This window comes from Schistocerca piceifrons, chromosome X (assembly GCF_021461385.2).
Source record: "Schistocerca piceifrons isolate TAMUIC-IGC-003096 chromosome X, iqSchPice1.1, whole genome shotgun sequence".
Lineage (NCBI taxonomy): Eukaryota > Metazoa > Arthropoda > Insecta > Orthoptera > Acrididae > Schistocerca > Schistocerca piceifrons.
This window is the reverse complement of record NC_060149.1, coordinates 590,701,079-590,722,822: the sequence shown is the minus strand read 5'-3', so window position 1 is coordinate 590,722,822 and position 21,744 is coordinate 590,701,079. Positions and strand designations below refer to the sequence as shown.

The 21,744-nt window shown below is 40.6% G+C and overlaps 1 protein-coding gene across 3 annotated transcripts in view; it reads left to right on the top strand.

Annotated features, from left to right (window-relative positions):
* The window catches only part of LOC124721145, a 252,961-nt gene that overhangs the window by 175,138 nt on the left and 56,079 nt on the right, over positions 1 to 21,744 (top strand). For all 3 annotated transcript variants that reach the window (XM_047245965.1, XM_047245964.1, XM_047245963.1), the window contains exon 7: positions 3,322 to 3,437. In XM_047245965.1, coding sequence (XP_047101921.1) covers positions 3,322 to 3,437 — 116 coding nt within the window. The remainder of the gene's footprint in view (positions 1 to 3,321; positions 3,438 to 21,744) is intronic.

Sequence of the window (21,744 nt, the reverse complement as noted above, 5' to 3'; positions counted from 1 at the left end):
ATCTGCTCAGATTCCCTTAGTGCCTTACAATCGCTGCAGAATCTGTACTCAGCTGAGTAGTTGGTCCAGCTGATATAGCTGATATAGCTGATATCTGACCAACTGTACTTGCTCCAATGGTGGGGTAAGCAGGTGTCATTCTGCAGGGTGCCAGGTCGGAATATGGGGCAATGAACAGGCCAATTGGGCTGCCAAGGAAGCCTTCAGAGAGCAGGATGTGGCACAGCATCCTATTCCCTTGCAGTCTGTCATTTCTGCACTCCACAGGAAGTGCATGCAATTGTGGGAGGAAGAATGGCTGGCGGTGACGGCCAATAAGCTGCGGTTGGTGAAGTCAACAACTCAGCTGTGGCGTTCCTCCTGCCGGTTGCTCAGGCAGAATGAAGTGACCCTCGCGTGTCTTCAGATGGGGCACTGTCCTCTCACACATAGCTTTATATTACAGCTGGAGAAACCTCCCCCCCCCCCCCCCCTCAGTTTGTGATGCTTGTGGTGTGCACACCTCTGTCTGCCATATTTTAACAGAATGCATTTTATACCGTGTTGCAAGGGCAGAAGCAAAAATTTGAGGGGATCTGCACTCTATTTTAGCTGATGATGAGACGAGTGTATCTAGAGTTTTAAAATTTTGCGATGTGTCTGCACTCTTGCCAAAACTTTTAGGCTGGAGGTTTTAGTTTAGTTCCTGTGTAGTCCATGTTTTACTGCTGACGCCATGCTTCGTCCCATGCTTCGGTGTGGGTACGCACATAGTTTTCTGACCTTTGTTACCTGTGTTTTATGTTCTGTTTTATCTTCCTGTTCTGGGTATTTTCTTGACACCCATCTCAATCTGGTTTTGATCAGGCACTGAAGACCCTGCCGTCGTGCACCCATACAAACCTCTCCATTCATCTGGTGAGGGTGGGACACTTATTTGCGAAAATATCATGAACTTTCCATGAGTGGATCCCACATCAATCCCAAGAACCATGGAAGCAGCATATATGCTAAGAAAGCCACAGATCGCATAATTTTTTTTTTAACTTTTCTTTCAGCTCTTGTAACTTCATATGTTGAAACACCCTCATCAGTTAATCTTTCCTTTGTAGTTTCATAAATGACAGATTTTCAGGATTTTATTTCCAACACACATTTTGAAGCAAGAACTCCGTTGTCAGTGTTTCAGAGTTTCCTGAGAACAGAACTTCTGCTCAGCAATATGTATAAAAACGCATGTACAGAAAGTCAATGGACTTCGTTGTAAAATATATATATTTTTCGCTGTTCCTGTTTGCCACATGAAGTCATTACGGATTTGTTAAAATCTATTGTTATTGTCACTGAAAACTTTGTTAGAAGTTGATTACAATTACACCCACATAGACCCATATTTCAGGTAATAATGCTCTTATGTATAGGATACCACTACATTTGTAGTCAATTTATGCACTTTACTCTTCAATATTAAAAAGTTACTTCTAAAATCACACATGCATAAGTTCAAAATATTATGGAGGATCCATATGGCATGGGTTGTGAGACTGCCATTGAAATGAAGCATGTTGGGCACAGCAGCATGCTCTGAACTGGGTAGTCAACTCTGCTGATGGCCACAGTTTGGCAGCGGCCATTCATTCAGGACAGTTGATTGATGGTCATGTGCACGTTAAAGTTGTGTAAGAATTGTAGCAGAACTGGTATCAACACTTTATGCCACTAATTGTGCACCCACACAGCTTCCCCGTCTCCCCTTCCTCTCTTCAATTACCCATCCCAATTCAGTCCTCCATGTCTTCATTATTGTACACTGCATGAACACAGCAGTTTCCAATGTCATCCGAAAACTATCAAAGTTTTCAGTCTTGTCTGTGTGTGTATCAATGACTCAGGATATCTGTTTGGTGAGTTGCTACCTTTAATCTTAAATTATTCATCTTTAATGTTTCTGGTATACACTGATAAGCCAAAACATTATGACCACCATCCACCACGACTTTGGATGCCGCCTGGTGGCGTTGAGGGCACGGGCCCCAGTAACAAAAGTATGTAAACGGAGCAGTCACAGATGGGGGATCACCCTAGTAAAGATATGGGCTGCAAATGGGGAAATCCATTGAGATAAGAGACTTTGACAAAGGGCAGATTATTATTATGCAGAACCTGTGAAACGGTATCTCGAAAATGAAGGTGGTCGAATTCCCATGGGCTACTGTTGTGAACGTCTTCGGAAAGGTGAAACTACCACTAGGCGCTAAATGGTTGGATGACCACTACTCTTCACAGAACGTGGGGTTCGAAGGTTTGTTTGCTCTGTAGAGTACGATGGGTGGTGATCTGTGGCTTCTATCTGTGGCTTCTCTGCCAAAAGGGCACAGTGCTAGTGCATGCATTAGTGTTTTGGAGCCCACTGTTCATTCTATATGATTGGGCGTGGAGCTCTGCAGCAGACCAACCCTACATGTTCATATATTGACCCAACAACATCAGCTGAGATAGCAGTGGGTGCGAGACCATCGGGATTCGACCATCGATCAATGGAAATCTGTTGGCTCGTCAGGTGGATCACATTTTTGCTACATTGATGGTCATCTCCACAAATCCGTCATTGAGGTGAACAGCAGCTCAAAACTTGCAGCACACCACAGCCACAATCTAATAGGAGCAGTATTATGCTATGGGAGACATTCTCCTGCACTTGCATGGGACCTATGGTAGTAATTGAAGACACGCTGACAGCTGTGTGAATCACCTGCACCCCTTCGTGCTTGATGTATTCCCCGACGGCGATGACATCTTTCAGCAATATAATTGTCCATGTCTCGGAGCCACAACTGTGCTGCAGTGGGGTGAGGAGCATTACACTGAACTCACTTAGATGTCTTGGTGGCCAAATTCACCTGATGTCAATCCTATGGAAGCCATCTGTGTCACTATTGGGCTCCATCACTGTGTACACAAATAAGTGGCCCGATATTTACAGGAATTAAATCAGCTGTGCATAGACTCGTAATGCCAAATACCTCCACAAACCAACCAACAAACTGTCAGAGCCCTGATACACAGATGTATTTCATTCCAAAGACAGACAAACAAGCTATTAAGCAGGTGGTCATAATGTTTCGGGTCATCAGTATATATTGTTTTGCATGTTTACTTTCCTTTAGATAGAGCACTCTTCACTTAGAATTATCTTTCTGTTTATAGTTAACTTCCACAAAAACAAAATTAATACTAACACAAGTGTTTAAATGTGGTAGTGTTTTTATTGCTCACTATTTGTGATAATTATTTAGACTCAAGGTTTTCAAAGATATATAAATATTTTCACAATTTTTACAGGGCCAAGTGTGGCAACAGAAGATGGCATGGATTTTACTGATGAACAGTGGAAGATAAATTATGCCAACATTGTTTTTGGAAAAGATTGTCCTGTGATGAAAAAGTTCACTGTTAAGGTAATTCAAATGTGTTTTTTACCATTTCTTCTGTCCATCGTTCAGATTTCTAATTTCCTCTGCCTTCAAAGTCTTCAAAATTTAGTATTTTATTTTTTCTGCTTTTTCCTAATTCTTGCTTGTTTCCTTCTTGTTGTTTTCTTGTTTTGGTAATCCATGCTGATGTTCGCTTATTTTTGCAGCAATTAAGTAATATTTCATTTTTTTTAGTTGTAGTACTCAAAGATGATTAAACATTGCTTTGCATTATTTCTGAAATTGTCTGTGAATTTTGCCAGATCTCATTTTTTTAACCATGAATAATTTTTATTGCACCTGTTATTTTTGAAGTCTTTCTTTGGAGCATCTTTCTTCTGTCTACCTTGTAGTTAACTGTGACAACAAGCTGTAAAAGAAAGAGAAGTTTAGAACTCATATGTTTGTTCATCATTTAGGGCAAATAAACATAGAAAAACTAAAGGACACAATGAACTTAATTTGGTATCTAATGTTTTATCTATTCCACTTTCGTAACTTCTAAAACCATTTTTTGACTTCTCAGTGTTATCTGTCAGGTTCTTCCATGGTGATTCCAACTGTGAGGTCACTCAGTCTAGATACCTGTTTGTCATTCTGATTTGTGCAATCAATTTTTCAGTTAAGCAAAAGATGATGAGTATTAGTACAGGGAGACAGGTTGATGTTACCAGGAAATATCTAGAATACATTATTCTATCTATATAATAGTCTCCAAGCTCTTGGACTTGGTTAAGGTTTCAGCTAAAATGGAGAATGATGTTCACATAACAAAACATTACATTATTTTCAGGAACACGATTCTATCCATAGGCTATGTGGTTCAGCATGTGGTGAGTGTGTGAGCATTCATCATCCCCACAATGTCTCCATCTGCTACAAAGGAAATTGTCGTCTACCTATTTAACAAATTATTCAATGCCACCCAACAACTACTCAATCTGTGCAGGAAAAAATTAAATTTTTGTTGCTGAAACAGAAAAATATTTTATAAACATATCTGTAATTTAGTGATTTTATTAAGTTTCTCACCTTCACACCTATGGGATAAAAAGGTTGAAAGATTTCAAGTATTGTCTTAAGATTTCCTTGCAGATTTTCATTCTGACTGCATGCAGTTCAGCTAAAAAAGAGGAAAAAGGGTGATTGAGTCTACAAATCCTCCAGCCAGACTAGAACCAGTAGCTATTGCAGCCTAAACTTCAGAAGGTGACTGTTACCACTGAGCTTTCAAGCCGCTATAGTGTTTCCTGCTCTCTCATTGCCAAGGTGATGGTTAAGCCAGATAATTCGCTATGTAGATGATAATAGTTGTAGCTTTTACCATATATTTTCCATTATGTTTCCAAGTCTTAATTCTGCTATCAGAGTTAACACATTTCCGCAGCCCATCTGATTCATGTCCAGGCCCTAACCACCTCACAGTTGTGCAGCACAACCTGAACCTTAAACACAATGCTGGTAGCTGCTGAGTTGATAGGGTCAAAGTACTAAAAGGAATGGATGGATGGGTTCTTTCTCATCTGTGTAGCTAAGGTAAGGTGCTAAAGTGTAATTAGGAACAAGTTTCTGGTGCACAGAATGCACCCTCATCATCATAAATTAAGAAGAGGGGACACTTCTTTAGCAATGACAATTTCTTTCCTTCAGCCCCTGCCCCTCCCTTCTCTTCCCCACCCTGCCCCTCCCCCCTCCCCTCTCTTCCCCACCCTCCCCCTCCCCTCTCTTCCCCACCCTCCCCCTCCCCTCTCTTCCCCACCCTCCCCCTCCCCCTCCCCCCTCCCCTCTCCCCTCTCTTCCCCACCCTCCCCCCTCCCCCTCCCCTCTCTTCCCCACCCTCCCCCCTCCCCCTCCCCTCTCTTCCGCACCCTCCCCCTGCCCCCACCCATCTCTTCCCCACCCCCACCCCCTCCCCTCTCTTCCCCACCCTCCCCCTGCCCCCTCCCCTCTCTTCCCCACCCCCACCCCTCCCCTCCCGTCTCACCTCTCCTGTTTCATGTGTACTACAAACTCAAAAGCTTATTTATCATACACGATGTTTTGTGACAGAGCTGTACCAGTGGTTACACCATGGGCATAAAGAGCACATAATACTATTTTTTATTATACGATTAAAAGATTTGGTTTAAGAATGTTCGTGTTGGCATTACACTCAACACGCAAGAAAACAGATGAAGGGACAGAAACAGACCACTGAGTGGAATACGTGAACACCCACAGACAGATTCCATAGGATACAACTAATGTTAAGTGGCATGATTTGAAAGGCAGTCTAAAGAAGCTATGAGAAAATTAAACCTATGCACATTAGATACCAGTGTATGCTACATGACAAACAGTTATCAGAACATGTAGAAAATAACACAAATGCTGCAAGTAATGTGTAGAATACACATGAGAAACAGTTATCAGAACGTGTAGAAAATAACACAAATGCTGCAAGTAATGAGTAGAATACATGATATTCTATTAAATCTTTGCCTGTGAAACAACCAAATCAAAAAGTATTATCTGTTCATAATGTTAGAGCATGGTCTCTGAGAGTGATTTGTCAATGAGAGCCAAAAATGTTTCATGCAAGCTTTCACAGTTTGCAGTATGCATACAAGGAGAGTGGAAGATTCAATGAATTGAGCGTGGAGCCGTTTCTATGCAGGTAGCACAATTTGCTCTTACTTTAGTTAGAGATTGCTTGATAATGAAGGCCCCAAATAGGCTGTTACAATATTAACATGAGAATTAAAGAAGTGTTATGGTTATAACAGCCTGCTGTGTAGTGCAGTACTCTATTTGCGGCTCAGTGTGGCACATTTAGACACACCAATGCTAGTTTCAGTCCATTTGCTTGCAACATACTCAGTGAGTCCCTCTTTGGACTGTTACTGCATGCCCAGTGAAATCCGTCAAGTGTGGTGTTGACAGACACAGGTGAATGAAGATGCGAAGCTGCTCCCTGTTGCAAGAAATTACCTCTTCATACATTCATGTTACACATTAACTAGTGAAACAGAAGACTCAGTCTGGTGAAGGAGCCAATGACAGCCAGCCCTTAAACAAAAACAATTTCTAGCAGTAAAAATGTGTGCAGGAAAATACCTTCTCATAAATAAAACAAAAAGAATGACAAGTAGATAAGGCAACTTCCCTTCCACAGCAACTGCTGTACTGACTGAACTATCCAAGCACAGCTTTGCTTCATTTGCATAGGGAAAATTCATCCTTGAAACAATCTCACATGCTGTGGCTAAGCGATGTTTGCTATGTCCTTTCTTCTAGAAGTGCTTCACCTTCCATTAGGTTGCAAAAAAATCACCTGGAATGTTTGTAAAGTCCATTTAAAAAAGCTGTACAAAAATGAAACCTATATGGATTAGATTCCAGTGTATGCTACATGAGAAACAGTTACCAGAAGCAATATACTAGCAGAAGCAAAAGCTGTGAAGCTAGGTCTTGAGTCATGCTTCAATAGCTCAGTTGACACAGCATTTGCCCACATAAGGCAAAGTTCCCAGGTTCAAGTCCCAGTATGGCACACACAGATTTTACCCTTATGCTGTTGTAGGTGTGTGTATGCATCCTGCTACACCATTCCCCAAGTGTGGTGGCCATGTATAGATGTGCCACTTGCGTTTTCCTACAGTGCAGTGAACATCTGCGTGCATCCTAAGCTGTATACAGAAACATGCACTGATGTGGATGAGTTACTTCCCTATGTCTGCGAATAAAGGTTTGGTGTATTTATTGCACAACGTATGTGCCTCATTGCATGCTATCATTTGCAGAAAAACATTGTTTCTCCTGTGGTGTGGCTGAAGCCTGTCTGCTGTCCCTTTCTTCTAAAAGTGCTAGTCCTACAAGTTTTGTAGGAGAATGTCTGTAATGTTTGGGTTTATGAGATATGACGATTGTTATGACCACATGATTCATGATGCACAAGTACATGAATGGGCATGTCATGTGCAACCGTCCTTCAGAAATAAAGCACAATAACTCAAGAAGAAAATGACCTATCGTTCTGCTTCCAATTTGAAGTGAAATTTTGGTATCTTACCTACATTTCATTTGGTGCAATGTATGAGCTAAAATCAACCGTATGAAATGTGGTTTTACCTCTGCAAAGACTAAAATTTCATGCATTGTTTTACTTAATTTGAATGCAGCACAAAATGTACGATGCATAATAAAAAGTAATTGAGTTATTTATCAAATGAAGATATCAGGCAGTAAAATGTGCAAAAATCAGTTCTTTTCATGTAATAGTTTCCGAAAAATTGGGTGATAAGTATTTAATATCGGCCAGAACGCTGTATTTCACCACGGAAAGCAGATAGCACATGTATAGCAGGAAAAGGGTTCATATGTCAAAGTTTTAAATCTGTGTTTGTTGCTCTGAAAGCCAATAGTATTTCAGTTTGATGGTTACAATTCCCAACTACTGCATAGTGACACAAAGTATACAGACATCGCTCTTCTGATCCACATAAATAACAAGCAAGGCTGTAAGCCCAGATATAAACTTCGTCATTTGGACATCTGGATTTATTAACTCAATACAGGAACTTCATTTCCTGTATGTTTGAATTTATCATCTTAAAAATGCAGAGTTTTTCTTGTAAGCAGTAATTAGTCAAGAGATTATCTTCACCCAAGCTAAGAATGTACAATAATATTTAATTCTCTTTTCTTCTGTGGAGGGATTGTGAGAGAGAATAATTTGTGAGGTACACCTTCCTATGTAGCTACTGATATTCAGTTATTTTTTGCTTTGCCTCATCTCACTTAGAGCTGTGGTGTTTTGGCTGTGTCATACTCAAAAACTTTACAAAAATCAGTCTTAATTGGCAAAACTTCATATGTCAGGTCACACACCTACTGAAAACAATAATTTAAAATTTAATTCTAAGTACTTGTGGACACAGATTTCTGCTACTTATTGAAACCAAGTAATCATGTGAGCCATCTGGTTTTATTCCTATCTTGACATTCCCTACTCTGACCGTCAGTCTGAAAAGATTTTTAAAAAATCTAGTCCTATTTGCCACTTTGACTATAAAACAGAATGTGTTTAACCGAGTTTATGCGTGTGTTGCTGTAAACTGAGACCTTTGCAAAACTAATTAAATTCCCAGCCTAATATCCCTCAGCAGGTTCATGACCTCTGGACAAACGCACAGGGTTCCATATCTGCTCCTAAGGTTAATAATAATCTACCTATCAAGAGGATGGGGATGGTAGTGGAAAAAGAAGTGTAGACCATGGTGTGCAAATTCTCAGACTATTTGTACAGAGCACTGACTGACTTTCAACGAACTTCACACACAGTTTCAAACCATTATGAAATTTTTTCTCTCTGATCACCCCAGCAAAATGATGAAAGGAAAAAAGTTTATTGCATGGTACATTTTTGGTGATTGTGCAGTAAAACTGCTGTATCGGGCACAACATTTAAATTTATTACTTATTTGTTACGTCTTTGCTGCTAACTCTTTTTACAACAGTTTTGGAGATGGGCTTAGAGGGGGTAAGGAATAGATGAGAGAGGGAGAAGGAGCAGAAAAACAGAGAGGGAGAAGAGCAGATGGACAGAGTGCGAGGGGGGGGACTGGTAGAAGATTCGAATAAATACATACCTGGGAAAAGCCGGGCACTCAGCTAGTAAATTTAATAATACAGGTAATGTTGTGAACAGCTTAATATAGGTAACAAATGAAATTACACAATTTCAGAGACTTGACTGGTTTCATACAGATATGATTGTACATATAGACTGAAGCAATGACTGAAAATATGTACCAAGGCCGGGAAACGAACCTGGCTCTCCTGCTTACTAGACGGATGTGTTAGCAACTAAGCCGCTTTGGCACAGTGATTCACACAACTGCATGGATTACCCTGGCACACCTCCATCCTTGGTCCAAATTCTCACTGTTGCCCCTGTCTGCTTTTAAATTCTCCTATACACACGAACAGAATTTAAAAGTGGATTGGGGTGGCAGTGAGAATTTGCATCGAGGAGGGAGGCATGCCAGGGTGTTCCGTGCTTGTGAGAACCGCTATGCCAAGGTGGCTCAGTGGCTGACTTGTCTGCCTAGTGAGCAGGAGACCCAGGTTCAATTCCCGGCCTTGGTCCAAATTTTCACTCGCCGCTTCAGTCTATATACGTAAAATAATATAGGTAATGTTGTTTCCTGAAACCAGGCAGCAGAGATTGGAAAAAAAACAGTCAGCGTCATGAGCCGAAGACTCCCAGGTTCCCCCCCCCCCTCCCCCCCACCCCTATTGCTGAATTACAAGTGCACATTTTTGTCTTGAGGCGCATATGGCGTTATGCCATAATAAAGAACCAAACATGAGGTAATACAGTACTGGTACTCAAAGGAAATTTGCACCGCATAAACATCTACATCTATATCCATACTCTGCAGACCACAGTGAGGTGCATGGAAGAGGGTATGTCCCATTGTACCAGTTATTAGGATTTCTTCCTATTCCATTCACGTATGGAGCACAGGAAGAATGAATGCCTCTGTGCATGCAGTAAGTATTCTAATCTTATCCTCATGATCTCTGTGTGATTTTTTTTGAGCAATAGCCTAGGAGAGTTTGTACAAGTGATTTTTAAACAATCTCTTTTGTAGACTGATTGCTCTTCACCAAAGTGTACCACCTGCTTTACACATCACTGAACCTGTGTGATCATTCCATTTCATGTCCCTACAAAGTATTTTACTCAGGTATTTTTATGGTTTGCCCAATTCCAACAGTGACTCATTGATATTATAGGATACTCTTTTCATTTTGTGAAGTGCACACTTTTACATTTCTGAACATTAAGAGCAAGTTGCCAATCTATGCACCATATTGAAATCGTGTCAAGATCTGACTGAATATTTATGCAGCTTCTCTGACAGTACTTCATTATAGATAACTGCATCATCTGCAAAAAGCCTGATTTTACTAATAATATTGTCTGCAAGGTCATTAATATACAACATGAATAGCAAAGGCATTCCCTGGGACTCACTGGAAATTACTTTTACATCTGACAATGACTCTCCATCCAAGATAACATGTGTCCTCCCTACCAAAAAGTCCTCAGCCCAGTCACAAATTTCACATGATATCCCATATGATGATACTTTTGACAAGAAGCGTAGGGGTGGTACTGAGTCAAATGCTTTTCGGAACTCAAGAAACACAGCATCTACCTGGTTGCCTCGATCCAAAGCTTTCAGTATGTCATGTGAGAAAAGTGCGAGTTGGTTTTCACGTGAGTGATGTTTTCGAAAACCATGTTGGTTGCTATTGAGGAGGTCATTCTGTTAAAGATGCCTCATTACTTTGGAGCTCAGAGTATGTTGTAAGATACTACAGCAAATCAATGTCAAGGATACTGGATAGTAATTTTGTGGATCATTTGTACTACCCTTCTTGTGGACGGGTGTGACCTGTGCCATTTTCCAAGAACTGGGCACGGGTTTTCGTTCGAGGGATCTACGATAGATTACTGTGAGAAGAGGGCTAACTCGGCAAAAAATTCAGTATAGAAACTGACGGGATTCCATCAAGGCGAGCTTTGATCAATTTTAACCATTTCGCCTGTTTCTTAACACCACTGGCATTAATACTTATTTCATTCATCTTTTCAGTGGTATGAGGATTAAATTGGAGCAGTTATCTTGGGTTTTCCTTTGTAAAGGAACGTTTCAAGACAGAGTTGAGAATTTCAACTTCTGCTTTGCTACCCTCAATTTCAGTTACTGTCTCGTTTGCTAGGGACTGGACACTAACTTTGGTGCCACTAACAGCCTTTACATACGACGAGAAATTCTCGGTATTTTGTGAAATGTCATTTGACAATATTCTGCTACAGTAGTCATCATAGGCATCCCACATTGCACGTATTATGCAGAAGTATCTGTTTAGATGTTTCTTCACAGTTAACTATATACCATGGAGGTTCCCTACCATTATGAACTGTCTACTGGACACACATCTATCCAGTGCGTGGTCAACTAGTCTTTTAAACTTCGGCCAGAGTTCCACTACATGCTCCTGACCTGTGCTGAAAGTTTCAAATTCGTCATTGAGATATGACGTTAATGATTTTTTATCTAGTTTAGCAAACATGGATGTATCTTTCTGATTGTTTTAGTTGTGCTTTGTACTTTGGTAACCATTGTAGCCACAACCGCCTCAGGGTCACTGATACCAATGTTGATGTGGACATCCTCAGAGAGGTCATGTCTGTTTGTTGCCATTAGATCCAATATAGTTCCATCTTGAGTAAGGATTCTAACTATCTGTTCTATGTAGTTTTCAGAGAGGGCATTTAGTAAAATTTCACAGGCTGTCTCATCACGCCCACCGCTAACAAAATTGTAATTTTCCCAGTTAACTGTTGGATGATTAAAATCTCCACTGATGGTTACAGTGTGATTGGAGAACTTATATACAAGTGAACTGAGGCTTTCTCTGAAGTTTTCAGTTACATCAGGAGAGGAGAGTGGTGGGCGACAGAAGGATCTGATTATCATTTTATGCCCACCCCTGATACTGAGTCTTGCCCAAAAAAATCTCACATGCAGCTTCGATTTCCATCTCAGTGGATTTGTTTTTTGTCTACTACAACATATACACCACTTCCATTTCCCATTTGGCTATCCTTTAGATATAAGCTTAAATTGTCCCCAAAAATCTCGGTGTTATCAATTTCAGGTTACAACCAGCGTTCTGTACCTAGCATTATGTGAACTTCACTGGTTTCCATTAGCGCTTTGATGTGAGTACTTCAGTAGTTTACCATTAGCATATTATATTACATCAAAACAATGGTGTTCATGAAATGGCTGCCTCTTCAGGCAGGACTCAAAACTTCAGTGCATCTGGATTGGATGAAGAGTTGCCTAATCAAAAAAATCACACACAATCAACTACCTGAGTAGCAGCCTCTGATGTGTAGTGCACACCTGACGTATTTAGGGGAACCGTACTCTTTTCAACCTTGTGGCAAAAGTCAAGGAAGTCGCAGCCTAGCGTGTCACAGAACTGGTTAAGTCCCTCCACATGATCCAGAACCAGAGCACCATGATCAGTTCTGGGGACATAGTATGGGTTATGAAATTCTGATGCTCTTGGAGTATCATCTGATGTTTATGACATAACATAAATAATTTTAAAACTATATACATACAAACATACAGGCTTCCTGCATCGTGATAACTGTGCACATGCAGTAACACTGTTTTCTAGCACACTCTGATCTGCTGAAACGAATTCTAACAGGTCGCAGGGAAATATTTCGATTGGTGGTTTGAAAAGTGTTACTTTGGAAGTAAATTTGATTTTATGCAACATGAATTATGTTATGTGTGCGAATGTACTTTCAATCTCTTAAATCGCAGAGCATTTAATTCTCATTTAAAGCTTAACACTTTGAGGGCCAGCCACTTAGAAGCATTTTGAGCCCAGAAGACCAGTTACTTATGTCATTATTCAAACTTTTTGTGGCAAATTTGTGTAATGTATCATAAAGTGTGGGTATCAGATAGATTATATAATGGTAAGACAGAGATTTAGGAACCAGGTTTTAATTTGTAAGACATTTCCAGGGGCAGATGTGGACTCTGACCACAATCTATTGGTTATGAACTGTAGATTAAAACTGAAGAAACTGCAAAAAGGTGGGAATTTAAGGAGATGGGACCTGGATAAACTGAAAGAACCCAAGGTTGTACAGAGTTTCAGGGAGAGCATAAGGGAACAATTGACAGGAATGGGGGAAAGAAATACAGCAGAAGAAGAATGGGCAGCTTTGAGGGATGAAATAGTGAAGGCAGCAGAGGATCAAATAGGTAAAAAGACGAGGGCTTTTAGAAACCCGTGGGAAACAGAAGAAATATTGAATTTAATTGATGAAAGGAGAAAATATAAAAATGCAGTAAATGAAGCAGGCAAAAAGGAATACAAACGTCTCAAAAATGATATCAACAGGAAGTGCAAAATGGCTAAGCAAGGATGGCTAGAGGACAAATGTAAAGATGTAGAGGCACATATCACTAGGGGCCAAGATAAATACTGCCTACAAAAAAATTAGAGACCTTTGGAGAAAAGAGAACCACTTGTATGAATATCAAGAGCTCAGATGGAAGCCCAGTTCTAAGCAAAGAAGGGAAAGCAAAAAAATTGTTCAAATGGCTCTGAGCACTATGGGACTTAAAATCTATGGTCATCAGTCCCCTAGAACTTACAACCACTTAAACCTAACTAACCTAAGGACATCACACAACACCCAGTTATCATGAGGCAGAAGGGAAAGCAGAAAGGTGGAAGGAGTATATTAGAGGGTCTATACAAGGGCGATGTTCTTGAGGACAATGTTATAGAAATGGAAGAGAGTGTAGATGAAGATGAAATTGGAGATATGATACTATGTGAAGCGTTTGACAGAGCACTGAAAGACCTGAGTCGAAACAAGGCCCCGGGAGTAGACAACACTCCATTAGAACTACTGACAGCCTTGGGAGAGCCAGTCCTGACAAAACTCTACCATCTGGTGAGCAAGATGTATGAGACAGGCGAAATTCCCTCAGCCTTCAAGAAGAATATAATAATTCCAATCCCAAAGATAGCAGGTGTTGACAGATGTGAAAATTACCGAACTATCAGTTTAATAATCAGCTGCAAAATACTTATGCAGATTCTTTACAGACGAATGGAAAAACTGATAGAAGCTGACCTCAGGGAAGATCAATTTGGATCCCGTAGAAATGTTGGAACACGTGAGGCAATAATGACCCTACGACTTATCTTAGAAGAAAGATTAAGGAAAGGCAAACCTACGTTTCTAGCATTTGTAGACTTAGAGAAAGCTTTTGACAATGTTGATTGGAATACTCTTTCAAATTCTGAAGGTGGCAGGGGTAAAATACAGGGAGCGAAAGGCTATTTACAATTTGTACAGAAAGCAGATGGCAGTTAGAAGAGTCGAGGGGCATGAAAGGGTAGCAGTGGTTGGGAAGGGAATGAGACAGGGTTGTAGCCTCTCCCCGATGTTATTCAATCTGTATATTGAGCAAGCAGTAAAGGAAACAAAAGAAAAGTTCGGAGTAGGTATTAAAATCCATGGAGAAGAAATAAAAACTTTGAGGTTTGCCGATGACATTGTAATTCTGTCAGAGACGGCAAAGGACTTGGAAGAACAGTTGAACGGAATGGACAGTGTCTTGAAAGGAGGGTGTAAGATGAACATCCACAAAAGCAAAACGAGGATAATGGAATGTAGTCGAATTAAATCGAGTGATGCTGAGGGAATTAGATTAGGAAATGAGACACTTAAAGTAGTAAATGAGTTTTGCTATTTGGGGAGCAAAATAACTGATGATGGTCGAAGTAGAGAGGATATAAAATGTAGACGCAATGGCAAGGAAAGCGTTTCTGAAGAAGAAAAATTTGTTTACATTGAGTATAGATTTAAATGTCAAGAAGCCGTTTCTGAAAGTATTTGTATCGAGTGTAGCCATGTATGGAAGTGAAACGTGGACGATAAATAGTTTGGACAAGAAGAGAATAGAAGCTTTCGAAATTTGGTGCTACAGAAGAATGCTGAAGATTAGATGAGTAGATCACATAACTACTGGGGAGGAATTGAATAGAATTGGGGAGAACAGGAGCTTGTGGAACAACTTGACTAGAAGAAGGGATCGGTTGGTAGGATATGTTCTGAGACGTCGAGGGAGCACCAATTTAGTATTGGACGGCAGCGTGGAGGGTAAAAATCATAGAGGGTGACCAAGAGATTAATATACTAAGCAGATTCAGAAGGATGTAGGCTGCAGTAGGTACTGGGAGATGAAGAAGCTTGCACAGGATAGAGTAGCATGGAGAGCTAGTTGGATCAAACCAGTCTCAGGACTGAAGACCACCACCACCACCACCACCACCACCACCACCACCACAACAACAACAACAACAACATAAAGTCTAACACACGCAAAAAATACGAATGTTGTATGTGAAAGCTTAGCTTTTCTTGTAGCGACACTATGTATATTAATTTAAACCATTAACTTTACCTACTTTTGTGTTCACACTACTTAACAGTGATGCTGCTGTTGGCTAACTACACCACACGTCCTATGCTCTGAATATCTGCTATTGTTGGCCGGTGAGATCATGTGACATGAGCTATGATTGCCTAACTAAAGCGCATCACAATCTCGATTTCAATGTTTCAGAAACTAACGTTTGGAGTTTGGTGGAATCCAACTATATACTTTTCTTTGGGTTTGTTTTCTAAAGTGCCGGAAAGTTCTACGCCAGTGTGAAAAACCTTTACCATTCAAAGGATTGATAAGTTTTATGGCTCTGAGGGAAGTGTACTGTCGCTTAACATGAAAAATGTATTTCCATTTGGGTCAATATGTAGTTTTAACTGGGAAAGGTCCAGGAAGTTTTTTCATTGCCCGCATATCCACCCTGCATTATCTCTCCAAGAAGGTAACTCTTGTAAACAACCAATTTGTGTGTCAGTTACACGGATCTTCATCCTCCACTTATGCGAGTTTGCTCTACCTTCAAGAAAGAAGAGAAAGTACAGGATATAAATCTTCTGACTGCCTGTTGTATACTGAATCACTTAAAAATATGATTGCCTGCATGCTGTTGATACAACGTCCTGTTATGTGAAAGTCACATCACTAACTCTCACTACCTCAATGTTTTTGAAACCAGTTCTTAGATAGTGCTCCTGTCTTTTGGTTCATGTGGCACAGTCTTCAGGAACCATCTTCTGCACCCAGCAGGATGAGCAGCCTCCTCCTCCTCCTCCTCCAGCATGTACTGGTGACAGGGCTGCCTCTGAGGACCCTTCTCCGCAGAAACCAGATTAGATGCTTGATGTCAGCCAAAGGCTGAGACCCATAGCTGCCCACTTGTCATCTGTCCCCACACTTGTTGTCCTTGCAAGAAACACCCATAGCAAAGGCTGCAGAGGAAGAGGAGATCAAGAGAAGGCTACTCCAGTGATCTTTGAGGTGCCAGATTCCCATACACCATCAGATTACGAACCAATGGTCATTGCTTTGATTCCATATCCATCAGGGACAGACAGGATCCTGGGGCATTACCAGTCCTCATGGTCCCTTCATGCCTAACCTGGACACCCGTAAAGTGATGATTCTGTTTAACTAACTGTAATGGAAATTACTATCAGCTGTCAGAAATGCACCACCGTATTTCCTCCTCTTATGAAATATACATTGCTCTACAAGAAACACACTTTACCGGTGACTTTTCCCAAGATTATGTGGTTAATGTGCAGTCTGGCAGAACCATGCTTGCCCTGAGAGGGCATCTGGGAGGCGTTTGTACGTTCGTTTACACAGATATAGTGGATTCCTGTTAGTGCCATGTTGGGAGCAATAGTAGTACAAATGCAAACAGCCTCAGTGACTATCATTTGCAATCTTCACTTGCCTCCAGTCAGGCCACTTATTTACATAGTGTTGATCACCATAAACCAACAATTCCACCTCTCTTCTCCTACGTTGAGATTTCAATGTGCACTACCCCCTGTAAATGAGAACCACTTCATTTGGTAGGGGCCTTCTAGTTCATCAGCTTCTTATTGACCACCATCTGTCTCTCGTCGGTGATGTTACGCCTACTTATTTCAGTTCCACTCATGGCACCGCTTCATCTATAGATTTCTTCCCCAGTCTTGTGGCTTTGAGTGCATTGGTCACTATGTGACAATCTTGGTGACAGTTTACATCTACAAGTACATACATATTCCAGAAGCAACCGTATGGTGCATGGTATTGTGTACCACACAACACTATTGGTCATTTCTTTTTCTGTTCCACTAACATATACAGCTAGGGGAAAAATGACTGCTTAAAAGCCTCCATAAGAGCCCAAATTTTTCACATCTTTTCTTTGTGGTCCTTGGGCAAAATGTACATTGGTGACAGTAGAATCATTCTGCAGTCGGCCTCAAATGGTGGTTTCCTTAATTTCCACAATAATGCTTTATGGAAAATATCATCTTCCTTCCAGGCATTCCCATTTCAGTTCCCAAAGCATCTCTGCAACACTCATGTGCTGATCAAACCTACTGGTAACAAATCTAGCAGCATGCCTCTGAATTGCTTTGAAGTCTTCCTTTAATCTGACCTGTTGGGGATCCTAAGCACTTGGGCTGTACTCAAAAATGGGCTGCACTGGTGTTCTATATACCATCTCCATTATAGATGAGCTACACTTTCCCAAAATTCACCCAATAAAACAGTCGAGCATTCATCTTCCCAATGACCAACTGAAGATCCTCATTCCATTTTGTATTGCTTTGCAATGTTACGGGCAGATATTTAATCACTGTGACTGTGTCAAGCAGCTCACTACTAATGTTGTATTTGAAAATTGAAGGATTGTTTTTCCTACTTATCTGCATTAACTGCCATTTTTCTACATTTAGAGCAAGCTGCGATTCATCACTCTAACTGGAAATTTTGTTGAAGTCGGCATATATTCCCCTCCAGTCACTTAAGGACAACACCTTCCCGTACACCTCTGAATTATCAGCAAACAGCCATAAACTGCTGTTCACCCTGTATGACAAATCATTTGTGTGTGTATAGAGAATAAGAGCAGTCGTATCACATATCCATGGGATGCTCTTGATGATACCCTTCTCTCTGATGAAGACTTGCTGTCGAGGACAACGTACTAGGTTCTATTACTTAAAAGCTCTTCAAGGCACTCTCATATCTGTGAACCTAATCTTTATGCTCAGACCTTCTCAACATTCCGCAGTGGAGGAACCATGTCAAACGCTTTCCAGAAATCTAGCGATATGGAATTTGCCTGTGACATTATGGTACCTACATTTGTGACATGTATGGAGCGCTGCACAAATCGGGATCGTGGAAACATGTGAAACAATAATGAACACACAGTTTGTGCATGAGCATGGTTTTTTCAGTCTTTCTACTACAAAACAAACTTGGTTTACATTCATACACGGTCTGGGTCACCACAGCTTTGTGTTGTGACATACTAAGAATATCTGATCAAATCACCAAATACTGGTGCAGTCAACTGATGATGTACGAATGATAGAATTTTTTATGCAATCATATCTCTCTCTCTCTCTCTCTCTCTCTCTCTCTCTCTCTCTCTCTAGTGTTCAGTGTTGTATGGGCAGTTGTGTTGTTGCTCTATAAGGTTTTTCACCTGCCAGTAAAAATAAATGTCGCAGGGATGCACCAGTGGTACGCATTTTGGAGGAAATACTTTTATACTGCATGTTGGCAGACCCTGTCTACCTTGAAAAAATTTTGTCATGCAAAATCAGGTTCATTTGCCTTCCCCACGAATCAAGGAGCAAAAGAAATTGTGGTTCTCTCACATATGGCTTAAAGATTTCAATTAGAAATTCCCTGTATAGTCTGTTGTGAGTTTGCCAGACTCTGAAGATGTTCTTATAACATTTTTGTATTTGTGTGTGTCCTTGTCAGCTGCTTTTTTGCACGCTTGGTCCAAGTGAACCAGTGGTCTCTTGCAAGCAAAGACCATGGGTAGTGATTTTCTAGGCAAGGTGGCAGCATATAGTGCACTGTACGAATGTGTCACCTTGTGCACAAGAACCACGTTTGTTCCGCGTTTGGTGAAAGTTCTGTCGTAAGTTGACTGATATTGACACCCTGGAACAAACTCACAAATTAGCATTGTATGGTCTATTGCAGTTGATGTAAACGAATCAGGTACTTTCATGTGTAATACCGGTTTGATCAGTGTTAACAAAACTCTTGTCATATTTTGGTATGAGGGCTCGAGTCTGCATTGGGAAATTTGCTGCTGCATCGAGGACTTACTGCAGTGAAGCGCTTTCCCCCTCAGATACAAATCTAGCAGATTTTTCTCTGACCAATCTGATGTCTTCGTTTGAAGAGCATGACCCCCAGGTCAGATGCTTGAAAATTTAATCAGGGAATTGGCATGCAGCAGCTAGAGTCCATTGCTGCAATTGCTTCTCGTCATCACCTGCTGATTACCTTCTCGAGCTTGTATGAAATGGTCACAGGTAGGTCCATGAATCAATTGTTTTAAGTTGGTCATGCCTTGTTGCACCTTGTTTTATTATGTTCTTCCTATGTTTTCAAATCTTTCATACTTTTGAGGTGTGAAGCTGCCCTTCTACGATGCGCGGCCAAACTCTATCCTGGATGCTCTCTTGCTAGGTTGATGACACTGATTTTGTAATACTGTGGAATTTAAATGCTGTCCAATTTATACTGCTTCTCTTCAGTGTTGTAATTGTCTGATGATGTACCAAGAGTAGTTTGTCCACCAGCATTTCGAAAATTCTGTGAAATATTTTTTCTCCACTTTACATGTGTTCTTGTGTTATTACTGCAGGTTAAAAAAAATCACTATAATGCAAAGGTTTACATTCTCCTGCTGTTAAAGTACCAGGCACATCAAGACATTTACTTGTAAACTCGCACACTATGGAGCATTGATGTGTAACTGCAGTAGAGCCCTGGGAAGTCAAGCCCCAGTGTTTCAAGGTTCCGTGTAATTCAAGCTGGCCTTAAGAAAATTAAAATTTTACGTGAAACTTGAGTAAAAACCCATTTTCATATGTTGTCTGCATGTACATTTCACGCACTTTTGAATGTGTTACATTTGGATCTTTCCTTAAATTTTCCCTGTACTATACAAGTAAAGCTCTCCCACTTAGTGTTTTCGTCCATAATGCACAGAAATAACCTTGGCTGCAGACCGCTAATGTATTTATGTTACAGGTGGACAGTGACCATTAGGTTTCGAGGAGTGCGCTAGCTAATTCTTTGTTGATCCTTCACTGATTGGGACTGCCTGACAATCAGTTGTGCAGTACATACCATCCTTGTTATTACCCTATTTTTGTGCCTACTTAATAACAGTTGGCATTAAAATATACGAGGGTCATTCAATAATTAAAGAGACAATTTGATCTGGAGAAAAAGGTGTTTATTCTTACAAACCAATACTTTTTCCACTTTTCAACATAATCCCCTTGAACATTTATGCACTTGTTCCAGTGGGGTACAAGCTTTTTATTCCGGCTGCAAAGAACTCTTTATCTTGGTATTTGAACCATTTTCACACTAACTTTTCCAGATCCTTGTTGTCCTATGGAACCTCTTCCCACGTAATGCTTCCGTCAGTGCACCAAACAAATGGAAATCACTAGGTGCTAAATCAGGACTGTAAGGGGGATGAGGCAGTACTTCCCAGCCCATTTTGTCAATGGTTTCATGGGTCAGTTGAGTAATATGAGGATGTGCGTTGTCTTGCTGGAGAATCACACCTCTCCTCCGAGATCCATGACGTCTCTCTCTCATGGCTGGCTTCACTTCGTTTAAAAGCAAATCAGAGTAGTATCGGCTGTTCCTTGTACACTGCTCTTCGAGATAATCACAAAAAACTGAACCTTCAGCATCCCAAAACAGCATCAACATGACTTTCCCTATTGATGCTTGGGTTTTTAATTTTTTCTTGACAGGTGAATTGGTGTGCTTCCACAGCTTCCACATGCTTTGTCTTTTTGATTCTGTCTCATAACAGTGAACCCAAGTTTCATCACAAGTTAAAATTCTGTTGAGGAAATGCTCACTTTGTCTTTCATAATATTCCTTTATCTCCGTGTACACTCTCAACCTTGTTTCCTTTCGGTCCCATCTTGCACATGTTTTGCAGTACTTCAGCTTGTTACAGATGATATTACGAACTGTACCAGTACTAACTTCAACCTTATCAACTATCATATCCACAGCCACACAGCGGTCGGCATGAACTATGTCATCAATTCGACTTTCAAGTTAGGGAATTGAAACTGCAACTGATTGGCCAGAACGGTGTTAGTCAGTCACTGAGTTGCAGCCATTTTCGAATTGCTCTACCCAATTGCAAAAATTTGCACAATTCATACAACCTGCACCATAAACTTTAGACATTCTACAGTATATATATATATTCACAGGTTTCTCACCTTCAGTAAGTAAAAAATGAATAACAGAACGTTGTTCAACTAATGTTTACATTTCAAGCAAACTCGCCATCTTGAAATGTATTTTTTGAGGTTATAAACAACAATGTTGATACAAAAGCTGACGAGGGCTCTTACCAGCGATGCCGACTTAAAGCCATAAAAGTACCAAACTTGCCCTAGTAACAGTTTTTTCTCTCTTTAATTATCGAATGACTCTTGTAGTATGCCTAAGTAACGGTACAGTACACATTTTAC